Raw genomic sequence first — 14,977 nt, 5'->3', positions numbered from 1 at the left:
TGTTGCCGGTACATTCACGAAAGTTCATCTGTTTAGTTGCAATAACGATTAATTCATTGTCTGGTGGCCACGTGTAATTATTCGTGACATTTCTCCAGGTCAAAATACAAAAAGTTAAATTTTAAAACTCAACCCTCGAATTATTTACTCCAATAATAAAAAGTAACTCATCGTATTTACAAGCGAACAAACTTTTTATTCAAACAGACAGTACCTGTCAAAATAATCGTTTTCCAAATAAAAATTTTTCATGTCTTCGTGAACTGTGAGTTTAAAAAAATATTTTATTACTGAAAATGAAGTCGTCAGTACTGAGTTTGCTGGCAAGTCTGCTGCTAGCATTTTATGTTGATCATGTTGCCTCGGTTGCTGTCATGAGTGTCGATTTAGGTAGCGAGTGGATGAAAGTCGCTATCGTTTCTGTAAGTACCCATAGAATTTTCTAGACTAGTCTTAACACTGCGTAAGCTTTAAATTCATTGATGATGATGATGATGATGATGATTTTAAATTATTTAGCCTGGTGTTCCCATGGAGATTGCGTTGAACAAAGAATCCAAAAGGAAAACAGCGACGATGATTGCGTTTCGTGATGACGAACGAGTATTTGGTGAAGACGCACAAATAGTTAGCGCTAAATACCCCAAGAAAAGTTTTTTATACATCGTTGATTTGCTTGGTAAATCCATAGACAACCCGATGGTTGACTTGTACAGAAAAAGGTTTCCTTACTATGAAATAGTAGCCGATGAAGAGCGCAACACAATTGCGTTTAAATTTGATGAAAACACTCTGTATACTCCGGAAGTACTTTTGGCCCAGATATTAACCAAGTCGAAAGAGTTTGCCGAGAGTTCGGCGGGACAGAAAATAAACGAAGCTGTCATAACTGTCCCTGGTTACTTCAATCAGGCTGAGAGGAGAGCGGTGATGCAGGCTGCTGAGCTGGCGAATTTAAAAGTCTTGCAGCTGATAAATGACTATACGGCGGTGGCTCTTAATTATGGAATTTTCCATCGCAAGGAAATCAACGACACCGCGCACTATATCATGTTCTATGATATGGGAGCCAGTTCGACGACTGCGACAGTCGTCAGCTACCAGAATGTCAAGACAAAAGACCGCGGATTCGTCGAGACGAGCCCGCAAGTCAGCATTCTGGGTGTCGGATATGACAGGACACTTGGAGGTCTTGAGGTCCAGACTAGATTACAAAATTATTTAGCCAGCGAGTTCGATAAACTCAAGAAGACTAGTAACTCGGTGTTCAACAACCCGCGTTCCATGGCCAAGCTCTTAAAAGAAGCGGGTCGTGTTAAAAATGTTCTCAGCGCAAATGCTGATCACTATGCGCAAGTTGAAAGTCTGCTCGATGACCAGGACTTTAAATTCCTCGTCACCAGAGAAAAACTCGAGGAACTCTGCGCAGATTTATTTGAACGGGTGATCCGTCCTATTAAAATGGCATTGGATACTTCAGGTAAGACTTTGATTGACGAAGTATTTAATTGTTATAAAAATAATTAATTAATTAATTGATGATTTGGTTGATAGCTTTAACCATGGACGTAATTTCCCAAGTGGTACTGGTTGGAGCCGGCACCAGGATGCCGAAAATTCAAGACATTTTAACAGAGTTCGTAGGAACTGATTTGTCGAAAAATATTAACACTGACGAAGCCGCAGCTCTGGGTTCTGTCTACAGAGCCGCTGATTTGAGTCAAGGCTTCAAAGTTACGAAATTTATTATCAAAGATGCGGTTATTTTCCCTATTCAAATTAATTTTGATAAGTCTACTGAAGAAAAGGGTAACAAACAGGTAAATATTATTGTTGAGTAGTAAAAAATATTTTTATTTTAATATTCAAATTATTTTACTCAGGTACGAAGGACATTATTTGGCAGAATGAATTCTTATCCACAAAAAAAAATAATAACTTTCAATAAACGCAAGGGAGATTTTTCGTTTTCTGTTAATTACGCTGATCTTGATCATCTACCAGCTCATGAAATTCAGTAAGTGCTAGTAGTAATTTTTATTTTATTATTTAATTAATGGTAGAGTAGCTGAGTAACGTCGGATAATTTTTATTTATAAAAATCCATCAACAGAGCGATTGGAAGTTTGAATGTATCGGTAATAGAATTATCGGGAGTTGCTGAAGCACTTGAGAAACTGGCTAAGGAAGGTGCTGAGAGCAAGGGTATCAAAGCTCACTTCCTCATGGACGACAGCGGCCTCCTTAACCTGGTAAATGTTGAAGCTGTGGCTGAGAAAACAATCACTGAAGTTAAAGACGAGGGCACTCTGTCTAAGTTGGGCTCAACTATAAGTCAACTTTTCTCTGGTATATATTTTTTTATCGGTAGTTTACTTAAATAAAACTTAAATAACTTTGATAATTAAATTACGATGTAGGAGCCGAAGAAACTGATCAGGTAGAAAAGTCTGAAGAGCCACTCAAGGAAGAAGTGAAACCCGTTCATGAAGAACCAGAGCAGGCGACGAAATCCGAGGAAAAAGTTAAGACTGATAATGAGACTAAAGCCGAGGATAAATCCTCGAATCAAACGGAAACTAAAGTTGAGAAGAAGCCGACCCTGACTATTCTTAAAGAGCCAATAAGAGCTTCGGAGACTAAATTTGGACCGCAAGAATTAGTCGGCGATAAATTACAAACTTCTATTGAAACGTAAATTATTATTATCGTTTTTTTATTTTTTTAATTGTGACTGGTATCAGTAACTGATGATTTTTTTTTCAGACTACGGCTACTTGATGAACGCGACATGCAAAAAGTCAAGCGAGAAACAGCGCAGAATAATTTGGAGTCATTTGTCATCAATACACTGCAGCATTTGTTGTCTGATGAGTACAAGCAGGCGTCGACACCCAAAGAAATTGAAGAAATAACAAAAGTATGCCAGGAGACGTCCGATTGGCTCTACGAAGACGGCTTTGACGCGACGGCAGAATTATACGAACAAAAATTAGTTGAATTGAAAGAAAAAACCGCCGGGATTTACGAACGCGTTTTCGAACATCGCGAGCGCCCTGATGTACTCGCGGGCATGCGGTCGATGTTGAATGCCAGCAACGTGTTCCTGAGCAACATGAAAAATATCCAGGGTGCTGATCAAATTTTCACGCAAGTGGAAACCGAGAAACTAGAAAAAATGATCAATGAAACTCAGGTAAATTAAATTTCAAATTTAATTACCGTCGAGTAATTAATTTTGTTAAATCATTTTTTTATTTACAGGAATACCATGACCTGGTTGTTAAGACAACGAGCGAAACTCCCCTGTACGAGCCGATAAAATACTCAGTCCGCGACATTGCCAATAAAATGGCTCTGCTCGACCGCGAGGTAAAGTATCTAGTGAACAAGGCTAAGATATGGAAGCCCAAGCAGGAGAGCGGGAACCAGACTGAGAAAGCCGAGGAAAAACCAAAAGCAAATGAAGCCGCTGATTCCTCGGCAAACACCGCGGACAGTGATGAGGAAGTGACGTTCGACACCGAAGACATCGAGAGCAAGCCGGCGGAAGAGCCGACTGCTGACTCCGCGCCACCCTCAGATTCTACTGAAGAAAAACCTGAAAGTAAAGAAGATAAACATCAAGAACTTTAAAACGCGTGTATTTTAGAAAAAAATTTCTTCATATTTAATAATAATAATTGTTTTTTTTTTTTCCTCTATTGGTTACATTGCCGAGAAATGAAAAAAAAATGAATCATCATTCAAAAACTTTTACATTTATCTAGAACTTATAATATTTATATGCGGTAAGCGATTTCTTTTTCTTTTTTTATAAATACGCCTGCACAAGTCCGCGTTAATGCAAATCATGTACAGTATTGATTACAATTATATAAATTACCATCGACAAATTTTCCATCAAAAGATTCATACAAATTTAATTTAATTTCTTTTTTAATTAATTAATTAATAATTATTATTGTTATTTCATTACTCGTCATTCATATTTTAAAGTAATAGATTTACCGACTTAGGGATAAATAATAAATGACATTTATATATATTTATATATTTAAATTAACAAATATTACGGATACAAACTTACGAGGAGGTCCGTTTGTTCATTTTATAATTAAAATTTAGGATTATGTGGGAGAATTAATATTAATAATAATAAAATTGTGTAACTGCTGGTGAAATTATCGGCTAAAATTTATTTATTTATTTATTTTTCTTCTCTCTTATTACTTTTTATTTAATTTGTTCATTTTTTTAAATATATAAGTGAATAATTCAAAGCATTATTAAAAAATGATAAATTAAATTTACTATTTATCTTTTTCTTTAATTTTATAAGTAATCATGTACATAGAGAGTGAATGCGAGTTTGATACTTATAAATATTGGCTCTTCCTTCAGTTAACCAACTGCATTTTTTTTTTATTTACTGTTATTGTTATATTAATAATTAATATTATTATTATCATTATCATTTAATAACTATGATCGTACAGAAAAAAAAATTACAGGAACATTTAAATCGTAACCGCGAATTTCAAATTATAATCAGCGGGAGTATTAATTATCAATTATTCATAATTAATAATTAGTAGCATACGATCACGTCAGTAGTTCACTCAAAACAATGCAAAGGTATTTGTTTTTTTAAATTAACTTTTGTATGAATGTAAAAAATGAAAATTAAAACTTTTTATTATTATCATTATTATTTTAATATTTTTATAACTTAAAATTATTGTCGAATCAACTAAGTACTTTAATAATTTTAACTTTAATCTTTAATATTGAAAACAGCTATTATCAAAAACAAAAATTAAAAGAAAAATATATATATGACATATTTCAGTCTCAATGAAAAAATATCGTTGCCGTGAAATTGATAAACCGGAATGCCATTAATTCAGAAGTATCTATTCTTGTTCTTGTTATTATTATTATTATTATTATAATTATTATTATTATTGTTATTATTGATGATATTATTATAATTGATGTCGATGGTACAATTAATTCATCATATACGGGTGTACTGTAGTTAATTAAAGATGTTATGTTATTATTATTATTATTATTTCCTCTGTTTTTGACTAATGTTGAACTTTTGACAGCTGGGATATCGGCTGGATTGAAGAAAGATCCTCTAAGAGGCCCATGCTTGCGGCTACTCCACTCAAATTTTCCTGCCCAGCCGATCCAGCTGGCAATGGGTTCATTGTCTCGTTATGGGCACCTGCAAAAATTAACACATTCTATTTTACTTCAGTTACCATCGTTTTTTTTACTGAAAAAACCGCTTTGAATGATTTTTGCTGTTCTATTTTTCACGCGCAGCTACTACGCGCAGGTAAACTTCAACGCGACTTCTCTTATTTATTTAATCTCTGCACTTTTTTTTAAACTTAACAGATAACGATTTACTTATTTTATATTTATCAGTATCGAAATAAAATGGCGGGTAAAAAATTTCTAGACGAGTAGACATTTCTATTTTGGTTCACGAGAAAAGTGTACCGGAAGTAAGCATGAGCATTAATTTACTAAATTTAACTGTAAACAGTTAAAAATAAATTGATTTAATGATTTAGACTTGAAAACAAAGGAGTAAAAAATTATGGTACTGAATTTGGCCGACGACTAATCTTTGGATTTTTTTAAGAACTAAATAAAAAAAAAAAAAAAAATTTCAAATAATTGCACTTATAGATTTTTTAATTTTCTACATGTGCATTTTTTAGATTTTTTTTTTTGTAATTAATTAGTACGAAAAAAAATTCAAAAATTCAAAAGTTGTCTGCTAAACTTCAGGATCATAAAAAATTTCTATTCTAATGAACGTAAAAAAAATAAAAAAAAATATTGATGGTGACATTACCTGAGTTGCTACTCACCTACAGGCATCGAGCCTGTCATGGGAGTAGGTGAAGACGAGACCATTGTCAGTCGACCTTGGTCTTTTACTATTGGGTCTGAAATAATTGAACATTGGCATGAAATCACTATTTGAATAATTAAGTTAATCAATAAGTAATTAAAGATAAAACTCACAAAAATAAGGATGTTCCATTGCTTCTCGCGCGGTTAATCTCTCGTAGTGATCGTAGCGCAGAAGTTTGTCTAGGAAATCGAGGCTCTCGGGAGAGACAAGATGTTGGTTTTCCGAGTGGACGAAACGCTCCCAGCGTTTGCGAGAGTGGCGGCCGAGAATGTCATTGAATCGCGGGTCTAGCTCGATATGATATTTGTCGAGGTACTCGAAGAGTTCTTCGGTCCCTAGTACCTTGGCGATCCTCACCAGCTGGTCATAGTTGTCATGTCCGTGGAAGAACGGTTCTTTCCTAAATATCATGCTCGCGAGCATGCAGCCCAGTGACCACATGTCCAAAGAGTAGTCGTACATCTGCAATCATTACGTTAATTAATGCTCGGCAGTACAATAATAATAATAATCATTAAATTAATGAGTATAGTACCTGATAGTCAACAAGCAATTCTGGTCCCTTGAAATATCGTGATGCAACACGAACATTGTATTCCTGTCCCGGATGATAAAATTCAGCTAATCCCCAATCAATCAAACGTAGCTTACGATTCTCGTGGTCAATCATAACATTGTGCGGCTTAACATCTCTGTGCATAATGCCCATGCTGTGGCAATAGTCCAATGCCTATTAATTTGAAAAATTTAATAAATTAATACCGATAATTAAATTTTATATCATCCTGAAGTTAGTAGACAATTTTTTTTTTACATAAATTTATAATAAAAAAAAAATCTAAAAATATGCACATGTAGAAAATTTAAAAAAGAGACACAGGGTTCCATGGCAACTGATCGCTGACAAGTAATCACACGATAATGGATCCCACAGACAACACAATCAGATGTCGGTGGGATCAATTTGTGGGGATCACTTGTCGTGGTATAAAATTGTTGGGATCAGTTGATGGCACACCGAGACACAGTACCCGATCAGGGAACTAGTTACTGATCAAAGAACTAGTACCTGATCAGTGAATTAATACTCGATCAGAGAACCAGTACCCGATTAGAAAATTAGTAACTGATGAGGGAACTAGTACCCGATTAGTGAACTAGTAACTTGATCAGAGAACTAGTAACTGATCACTCATGTATTCGTATATATATTTACTGAATACATGGAGTGATCGGGTACCACACGTAAGTGATTTTTTTTTTTGTATAATTGATCGTTTTTAATAAATTAATAAAAGTTATCAAACGTCGACTAACTTCAGTATCATAAATAAAATAAAAACTATTAAAAATAAATACTTTAAGGAGTTCATAGAGGTAATATCTAATATCATAATCCGTAAGGGTTTGATAAAGTTGTTTGAAGTCTGTATTATTGACGTATTCAAATATTAATGCCGGTGTCCTTGAAACAGGATCTTTAACAACAGCCTGCAGTGTTATTATATTAGTTCCGCCTCGGAGATTCTCGAGGATTTTTATTTCCCGTTTTATCTTCTTCTTCTTCACCGGCTATAATTACCAACAATTATTATTATCATTATTTCAATAATTAACCAACATAATTTATCAATAATAATAATAATAAAAAAAAAAAAAATTACCTTCAGTATTTTCACAACACACTTTTCATTGTTTGTGACATTGATAGCTTCAAATACTTCACTGTATTTACCTCTACCTAATTTTCTTACTAACTGATAATCGTCTTGTTGTCTGAAAGCAGACAATAAAACCAAATGGTATCAAGTTACAGTCATAATTAATTCATATATATATACAGATATTTATATAACAACAAATACTTACCCCCAGTCGACTACGTATGATTCATAATCCCAATACTCTCTCGGTTTATGTGAATTAACATCAGCATAAACACGTGCTCTGCTCGGTAATGCCATTTCCTCGTATATTTTGGAGCAAATATATTTAATATCGTTAACACTATTGATTAATGGACTTAATTTAACTCTATTACGTAAAATATTACTAATTAATTCTGCACCAGCATAGCCGCACACCAAACGACTACCATGTAAATTTCTCACCAGCCCTGAAATTCAAATAAAAAAATTAAAAAAAATTATTTTGTCTATCAATCGATAAAATAAATAATCAAAGACTTAAATTACCCGGGGATAATTAGTAATAGTGATGGTAATTAAGGAGTTGGTTAAATTACTGGTTAAAAAATCAACTTGGAGAAAAAGTGTATCAGTAATTGATGGTATTGATGTCTCATATGAACATAACCTGATTGTCAGTCATCAGATAAATTATAAATCCTATAAAATAATTTTGAAATATAAAAAAAATTAAAAAACAAATGACGGGAAGTTAATGATAGAAATAAAATTTTTTTTGACATAAAATAAATAAAAATAATGAAAAATAATATTTAGTATACACACCCACAGACCGTGGGTTAAAAAAAAAGTTTTATATTATCATGCATCTGTAATATATATGATTGTCTTGAAATAATGAGTGTGAGTGCGGTACGAAAGATAAAAGGTCTTACCTAGAGCATACCGTACACCAGTAGTAAAAAAAATATTAAATCTTATTGATAATATTTAACAGTAATAATATATTAATTATTAAATTAATAATAATTAACCACGCGATCCACGTAAGTCGATTAATTTACGAGGACCCGGCTTCTCAAACGAACACAATCCAAGATGGAAGCCGGGGTCTGCTTGCCGCGAACTTTGAAAACCCGCCATTAGTTTATTGTTTCAACTTTTTATTTCTCCACAGGCTGATCATTTGCTGCTGCGACATTTTGTCCCGAGAATGGTTCCATTGGCGCGCGCCATTTTCCCCGCCAATAAATGACAGTCTTTTATATCGGCAGCCGCGGGAGCTAAAAGTGTCCGTCGATTGGTTCAATTTGTCATCATCACAGCCAACATTCTTCTGGGTCCATAAAAAAAAATAACTTGGACGGATAGTGAGCCAGTAGCCATATCAGTTATCACGTATACGCAACCATTCGTACTATTCATGGAGTAACGATGGCACAAGTTATTTATATATGAAAAATATATGATGGCGAAGGATTATTATAATTATTTTCGTTATATTTATTTTTGTTTACTCATAAATATTTACAACTAAGTAACTAATTAATTAATTAATAATATTATCAGCCAGGTATTTATGTCATTCGTAAATGAAGAAAAGAACAGGCTCCTGGTTTACTCTGTGATAATTTTTAAAAGTTTATGTTCAGACAGTTGTAAATTATAAGTGTGTTATTTATTATTTATTATTTTTGTTGTTTTAATAATTACTATTGATGTTTGATGATAAATTGGTTTGTTGATGTAACACGTTGGAGACTTTAATCTCAATGTAATTTTAAAAGACTGCAATGACGCGTCAAGTTGAATTAATTAATTGTTTTTGTTTATTTTCAACGAAAGTTATTAATAATAATTGTAAATTTTTTTTTACTGAATAACATTTATGAGTATCACCAACCAGAGGTGAGTCTTAGGTTAGTTTCTATGATGATTGATGATGATGATGCTGGTGGAAGTGGGAGTTTATTTGTTTATGAGGAGCTTACACGTGTGCTGTTTATTTTTTAGACTTGAGAAGAATGGCAATCAGAATAACACTCGAATGCGGGCACACGTCGATGTTGAGAGCCCGGACTACTCCTGAAGGATACACCCACGACTGGGATTTGTATGTCAGAGGTGTTGACAACGCGGACATAAGCCAGTATATTAAGAAAGGTAGAGTAGTTAAGTTAACTTGGTATTGTTCTGTTAACTATCGTGATACTACCGGAGTATAGCGAAATAGATAGTACGTTAAGCTGGGGATAGTTCACATAATTTACAAATCAATAGACTGTCATTAAATATTTATATGCGTTTCAGTTGTCTTTCAACTGCACGATACCTTCTCGAACCCCAAGCGAATTCTCAAGAGTCCGCCGTATTCGCTCAAGGAGTCGGGCTACGCTGGGTTCTTGCTGCCTATTTTTGTTTATCTCAAGAATAATGACGAGCCTAAAAAAATTCAGATACAGTACGACCTGCAATTACAAGAGAGTGGGCCTCCTATCAATAATGTCATACGTCATTCAGAATTATTTATCAATCCTTCAGATGATTTTCGTAGAAAATTATTGAAAGGCGGTGGTGTAAGTATTTAATTTTTATTTTTTTTTAATTATTCGATAGTTGGTTTGATGGTTTGTTGGTTTTCATTGATGGAAATTTATTATTTTAGGTGGTGGTGTCAAGTATTGAAGAAGGACATGATAAAAGTGAATCAAAACTATCTGTTCCAATGGTCGGTAAACCGAAACTAAGTGGTAGTGATGCTAAAAAACATCGCGTTATTGAACCAAAAACAACAGCAGCATTTGTTGATTTATTTGGTACGCCAGTAAGTATAACGAAAGTATCGCCGGAAAATAAAAATAAGACTGGTGATAAAACGAGTTATCAAAAATTACCACCTGATAAATCGGATAAAAATGATAATAAGGCTAATAAAACAAAACATAGTCCTCATAAGGATGGCAAGCGTGATAAAAGTAATGGTGAAGAAAAAGAGAAAAAAGATAAAAAAGGTAAAGACGTTACGAGGGATAAAGAACGGAGTAAAGAGAAGAGCAAACGACCTCCTAGTCCCGTGAATAGTAAAAATAGTCATCCGAGTCCTAGTAGTAAAAGACCCCCCTCGCCGGGAGTTGCAGCTGTCAAGAAACAACAGCTCAGTCCCCCGGAATCTGGGACTACGGTTAAGTCTTCGTCGCCTAAAATACGTGAGAAAGATCACAAGAAATTGGTGACGGAGAAACCGAGTAGTAAAGATAAAGATAAAGTCAAGGAGGCTCCTAAGAGTACGGCTGGTGGTGGGGGTGCTGGTGCTAGTGCCGGATCACTCGAGGAACTGAAGAATGATAAGAAGAAGAAAAAATATAAAGATGATAAAGATAGCGAGCGTAAGGACAAGGCGCGTGAAAAGGACCGTGATAAAGTTAAAGAACCAAAGAGTTCGGATAGTAAAAAGAGTCTGGATAAATTGGATAAACATGATAAGGTTGAGAAAGATAGTAAAGTCCAGGAGAGCAAGCAGCTGAAAGATGTTAAAAAATCCCCGAAACCTGTCAAGGATGATCGCAGCAGCTCCAAATCGAGAAGCGATAAGTCCGAGGTGGTGGATAAGGTCGAGAAGGTCAAAGATGCGCGCAGTGATAAGGACAGACAGAAACACAAGCATCGGAAAAAAGAGAAAAAGGAGCGGACGGACGACAGCCGCGAACGCGAGAGACGAGACAAAAGGGATAAGCAGAAAAATTATGATAAAGATTCAGTTGCTGTTACGAGCAACCCGCCCCAGACTAACTCTTCATCTACTGCGGATACTCACGATCGTGACAATAGCAGCGACTCGGCCAACTCTGCTGACGAAGAGGACTCTAAGACTTTGACGAGCTGTAAAAATGAACAGGAGACTGTTAGAAATACCGGTGGGTCAGAAAGTCGACCGGCAAGGCCGTTATCACCGGGTTCTGATCACGTGAAACGTGAACGCCCTGACAAAGTGAAAAAAGATAAATTAAAGCCCGTTCGTGGGAGCAGTGCCGGTACTGGTAGTGCAGCTGCTGGAGGTGGAGCGGGAGGGGCTGGAGGTAACACTGGTACTGACGACCAGCGGGACAATAGAAAGAGAAAAAGACGCAGTGACAGCAAAGGTGAGGATGAGGCTCCGGCAGTTAAGCGTGAAAAAGACACTGGATTCTCGCCACCATTAGAACCCGTATCTTCAAGCCAATCACCAGTGACCGTTGAAGTGACAGCCGGGTATCCGGCAGTGAAAGAATTGCCCGAAGAAATGGAAACAGCGAAACAAGAATTCGAGCATGAAACCGAACAAATAGCCCCCGACTCGACCAATAGTGTACTGATTGAATCGGAAACAGACGAGCCTTTAGTATTTTCCGAAGACTACGTGTCCCAGCTTAAAGACTTGCAGCAAAAAATAATGACCCTCCAGGACAATCAAGAGCTACAACGTGTTGTCCAAGTAATAGCGGCCACTGGCCAGTATGAAATCACCCGCAAGACCTTTGACTTTGACCTCTGCGCCCTGGACCGCAGAACAGTACAACGCTTGCAGCAGTTCTTCTCTGCGTCTTGACAACTCAATAACTAAATCAATTATTAATATTTAATTTAATCAGCCAATTCATCAATTGGTTTATTATTATTATAAATATATTATATATATTAATAATATAATAGCTATAATTATAATTTATATTTATAAAACTATCCAAGTAATTAGTACTCGGTTGCACAGTATAAAGATAATATTATTAATTATTATTATTATTTATAGATGTAAGTAGATAAAATTAAATTATATGAATGTTGGTTAATTAATTAATTAATTAATTAATAATATTATTATTAATACAACGTACTATCCACGTATGTACATCACCGTTGCGCCAAACCTAGTGATCATTGTTTTATTTCACTAACCTCATTGCCAAAAAATAAGTTGACGTTTTGTTAATGTGTCATGTCATGAGTATTCAGTATGCATCTATTTAACGTGAAGGAGAATTTAAAAGTTAAAAAATAACACGGGGTAGAGTTGGTACCGTTTTTGGGCACTAGGACCAGTTTTGGACACTAAATTTGTAAAATATGCAATGATTTATTTTTTAAATGCCTTCGAAGAAACTTTTGTCACACGGAGTGATAATTTTTTTCATACTTTTTCATTCATTAGGGATATTCTCAGTGCCCCCCTCCCCACTTTTTGAAAATATTCAACAACTCAACTGTCAATGCTTTTCAAACTTTATTAATTAATTTAAAAAAAACGAGTTGAAGTTTTGCCGAGATGTAGATTTTTAAAAAATTACTCAATTCAAACGAAATTTGGTAAATAAATTTCAGGCTAAAAAATTCAAAAATTTGAATTATAACTTCGTGAAGATTTTATTAAAATTTATGTACCAAATTTCGTTTGATAACTGAGTAATTTTTTAAAAATCTACATCTCGGAAAAATTTCAATTTGTCCTCTAGAATTAACGCTTCAATTATTTTTCACCATACCTACGCCGAAAGTTTAAATTCCTGCCCTGTTTATAGGGCAGAAAGTCGTTCTTTTCTTTTATAAATAAAACGAATGATTAAAATTAGTGCATGCGCCATTCTTTCCCCTAAAAGGCAAAGATTTAAACTTTTAGGTGCAGAGGTAAAAAGTTTTATACACCGCGTTTGCCTTCAGCTAGGGTAGGAAATTTTACACGTGGCCTAGAATGTCCTACTTCCCTCCCTAGGTGTGTAATATACTAGTTTCTGCTTAATTATTAATTGCGAATCACAATTTACGCTTACGCTAATAGTTGATCCATCATGATCCTGGTTAGCAGACAATTAACAATTTTTGAATTTTTTTTTTCAATCAATTAATTGCAAAAAAAAAAAAAAAAAAAAAAAAATATGCACATGTAGAAAATTAAAAAAGCTACAGGTGGAATTTTTTAAATTCAAAAATTATTAGACGTCGGCAAACTTCAGGATCATCACACCATCGGTCTTAAATTAATTTTTTTGATCAGCTTTCGTCACTGGAATTTCAAATTCCAATGCAGGTAATCATGAAAAATTTTGCGTGTGACCCAGAATTAATCACGATTTCAGACCGCGGGTGTCAGCTCCAGGCTAGCTAACTTCTCCTAGTCTGAAATCGTTTTGTTTCATTCGTCGTCACACAATTTACTATTAATACGCTCATGAGTTGAGTTCTTGAATATTTTTAAAAAGTGGGAGGAAGGATTGTCTGTGAATGCCCTTAAAATAAAGTATTAAATGTCCAAAAACTGACCAGTGACCACAAATAGTTCTTGAACCCTAATACAAGTAAAATATAGAGTGTCGGTAGGTATTTTTTACGTAATCATAGGAAACATGAATGAGTAATGTTGGAAATAGTGTAATTTCATTAATATCATAAATCAAATAAGCTAGAGGAAGATCTAGAAGTCATTAAGCCGCTACCACGAGTAAATGAAATTATTGTCAAGTTTATTTAATTATTAATTAAGTATTTCAAGTAAAAATATATATATATATATATATGAATATAAATAAATATAATTATAGTAATTTGTTGGGTTTTTTTTCGTATCAGCACTCGATGTTCGCATTTGTGGCTATTTAATAAAATACGTAAATTTAATTAAGTTAATATGAGTAATAAAAAATTAGGCCAATCTCTTATTGTAATAAGAATATTAATAATCATAATAATAATTATATAAATATTAATATTAATAATAATAATAATAATAATAATAATCAATTTATATAAAATTTCATAAATTATATTTTTCGACAAAATTTTCGATTGTAAATTGACATAAAAATCTTTAATTATACGATTTATTATAAAGAACAAAAAAATGAATTAAAAAAAAAAAATAAAATTTATTTAACAATATTATTATTATTATTAAAGCCGTATCGATTAGGCAATAAAAAAATCAGTATGTGATTTAATAAAGAGTGAGCTCAGCAAAGCCGCGGTCGATAAATTTTTGAAGTAAAGTAAAACGAAATGAATCAATGGAGCTAAAAATTAATATGAAATGTAATGAAAAAAAAAAAAAAAAATACTTTGAACAAAACATGTGTGCGTTTAAATAAAGAGCGAATTGCATTTAAAAAAAAAAACAGTATTATTTTATTTTCTTTGTTCATTACTTTTAATTCCCATTCTGTTTGTTTTCTGTACTCTTAGTTATTATAACCAGTTAAATAAATGGTTATTTTAAATGAATATTTATTTAAGGGAACTGTAACAGCTAGATAAATCTTTGGTATTCTACAAAGGGGTTAATTTATTAAGCAAAAGTTTTGGAGCTTTCGTGCCAGTGGAACGATCCCAGCAAGTCAGACAGTCGTTGTATTCCCAAACAGCC

The 14,977-nt window shown here is 33.9% G+C and overlaps 3 protein-coding genes across 6 annotated transcripts; 2 read left to right on the top strand and 1 right to left on the bottom strand.

The window, feature by feature from the left end:
- The first annotated feature begins 23 nt into the window (after nucleotides 1-23).
- Nucleotides 24-4,184, top strand: LOC130676094 (hypoxia up-regulated protein 1). Its single transcript, XM_057482094.1, has 8 exons — nucleotides 24-422; nucleotides 520-1,480; nucleotides 1,555-1,820; nucleotides 1,884-2,017; nucleotides 2,114-2,349; nucleotides 2,421-2,694; nucleotides 2,767-3,196; nucleotides 3,265-4,184. Exons 1-8 carry the CDS (start codon nucleotides 297-299, stop codon nucleotides 3,634-3,636), a joined length of 2,799 nt encoding a protein of 932 aa, XP_057338077.1. The 5' UTR covers nucleotides 24-296; the 3' UTR covers nucleotides 3,637-4,184.
- LOC130676212 (casein kinase II subunit alpha) lies at nucleotides 3,684-8,716 on the bottom strand. Of its 3 annotated transcripts, none has more exons than XM_057482302.1 (9): nucleotides 8,526-8,716; nucleotides 8,137-8,289; nucleotides 7,811-8,057; nucleotides 7,606-7,717; nucleotides 7,301-7,513; nucleotides 6,477-6,671; nucleotides 6,052-6,403; nucleotides 5,895-5,972; nucleotides 3,684-5,236 (listed from the first exon to the last, which is right to left on the bottom strand). In XM_057482302.1, the coding sequence occupies exons 3-9, from the start codon at nucleotides 7,903-7,905 to the stop codon at nucleotides 5,094-5,096; spliced, it is 1,188 nt and encodes a 395-aa protein (XP_057338285.1). In that variant the 5' UTR covers nucleotides 7,906-8,057; nucleotides 8,137-8,289; nucleotides 8,526-8,716; the 3' UTR covers nucleotides 3,684-5,093. The 3 variants fall into 3 exon arrangements, with proteins under 3 accessions (XP_057338285.1, XP_057338293.1, XP_057338302.1); XM_057482319.1 differs by having other exon boundaries at nucleotides 5,176-5,236; nucleotides 5,879-5,972; nucleotides 8,526-8,715; XM_057482310.1 differs by lacking the exon at nucleotides 8,137-8,289.
- A 202-nt stretch (nucleotides 8,717-8,918) lies between these two features.
- On the top strand, nucleotides 8,919-14,729 carry LOC130676126 (protein AF-9). 2 transcript variants are annotated; one of them, XM_057482134.1, is made up of 4 exons: nucleotides 8,919-9,509; nucleotides 9,604-9,753; nucleotides 9,901-10,166; nucleotides 10,256-14,729. In XM_057482134.1, exons 2-4 carry the CDS (start codon nucleotides 9,615-9,617, stop codon nucleotides 12,173-12,175), a joined length of 2,325 nt encoding a protein of 774 aa, XP_057338117.1. In that variant the 5' UTR covers nucleotides 8,919-9,509; nucleotides 9,604-9,614; the 3' UTR covers nucleotides 12,176-14,729. The 2 variants fall into 2 exon arrangements, with proteins under 2 accessions (XP_057338117.1, XP_057338108.1); XM_057482125.1 differs by having other exon boundaries at nucleotides 8,921-9,498.
- The last annotated feature ends 248 nt before the right edge of the window (nucleotides 14,730-14,977 follow it).

This window comes from Microplitis mediator, chromosome 1 (assembly GCF_029852145.1).
Source record: "Microplitis mediator isolate UGA2020A chromosome 1, iyMicMedi2.1, whole genome shotgun sequence".
In the NCBI taxonomy this organism is placed as follows: domain Eukaryota; kingdom Metazoa; phylum Arthropoda; class Insecta; order Hymenoptera; family Braconidae; genus Microplitis; species Microplitis mediator.
The sequence above is the reverse complement of the archived record's forward strand: the minus strand, read 5'-3'. Positions and strand labels throughout refer to the sequence as shown.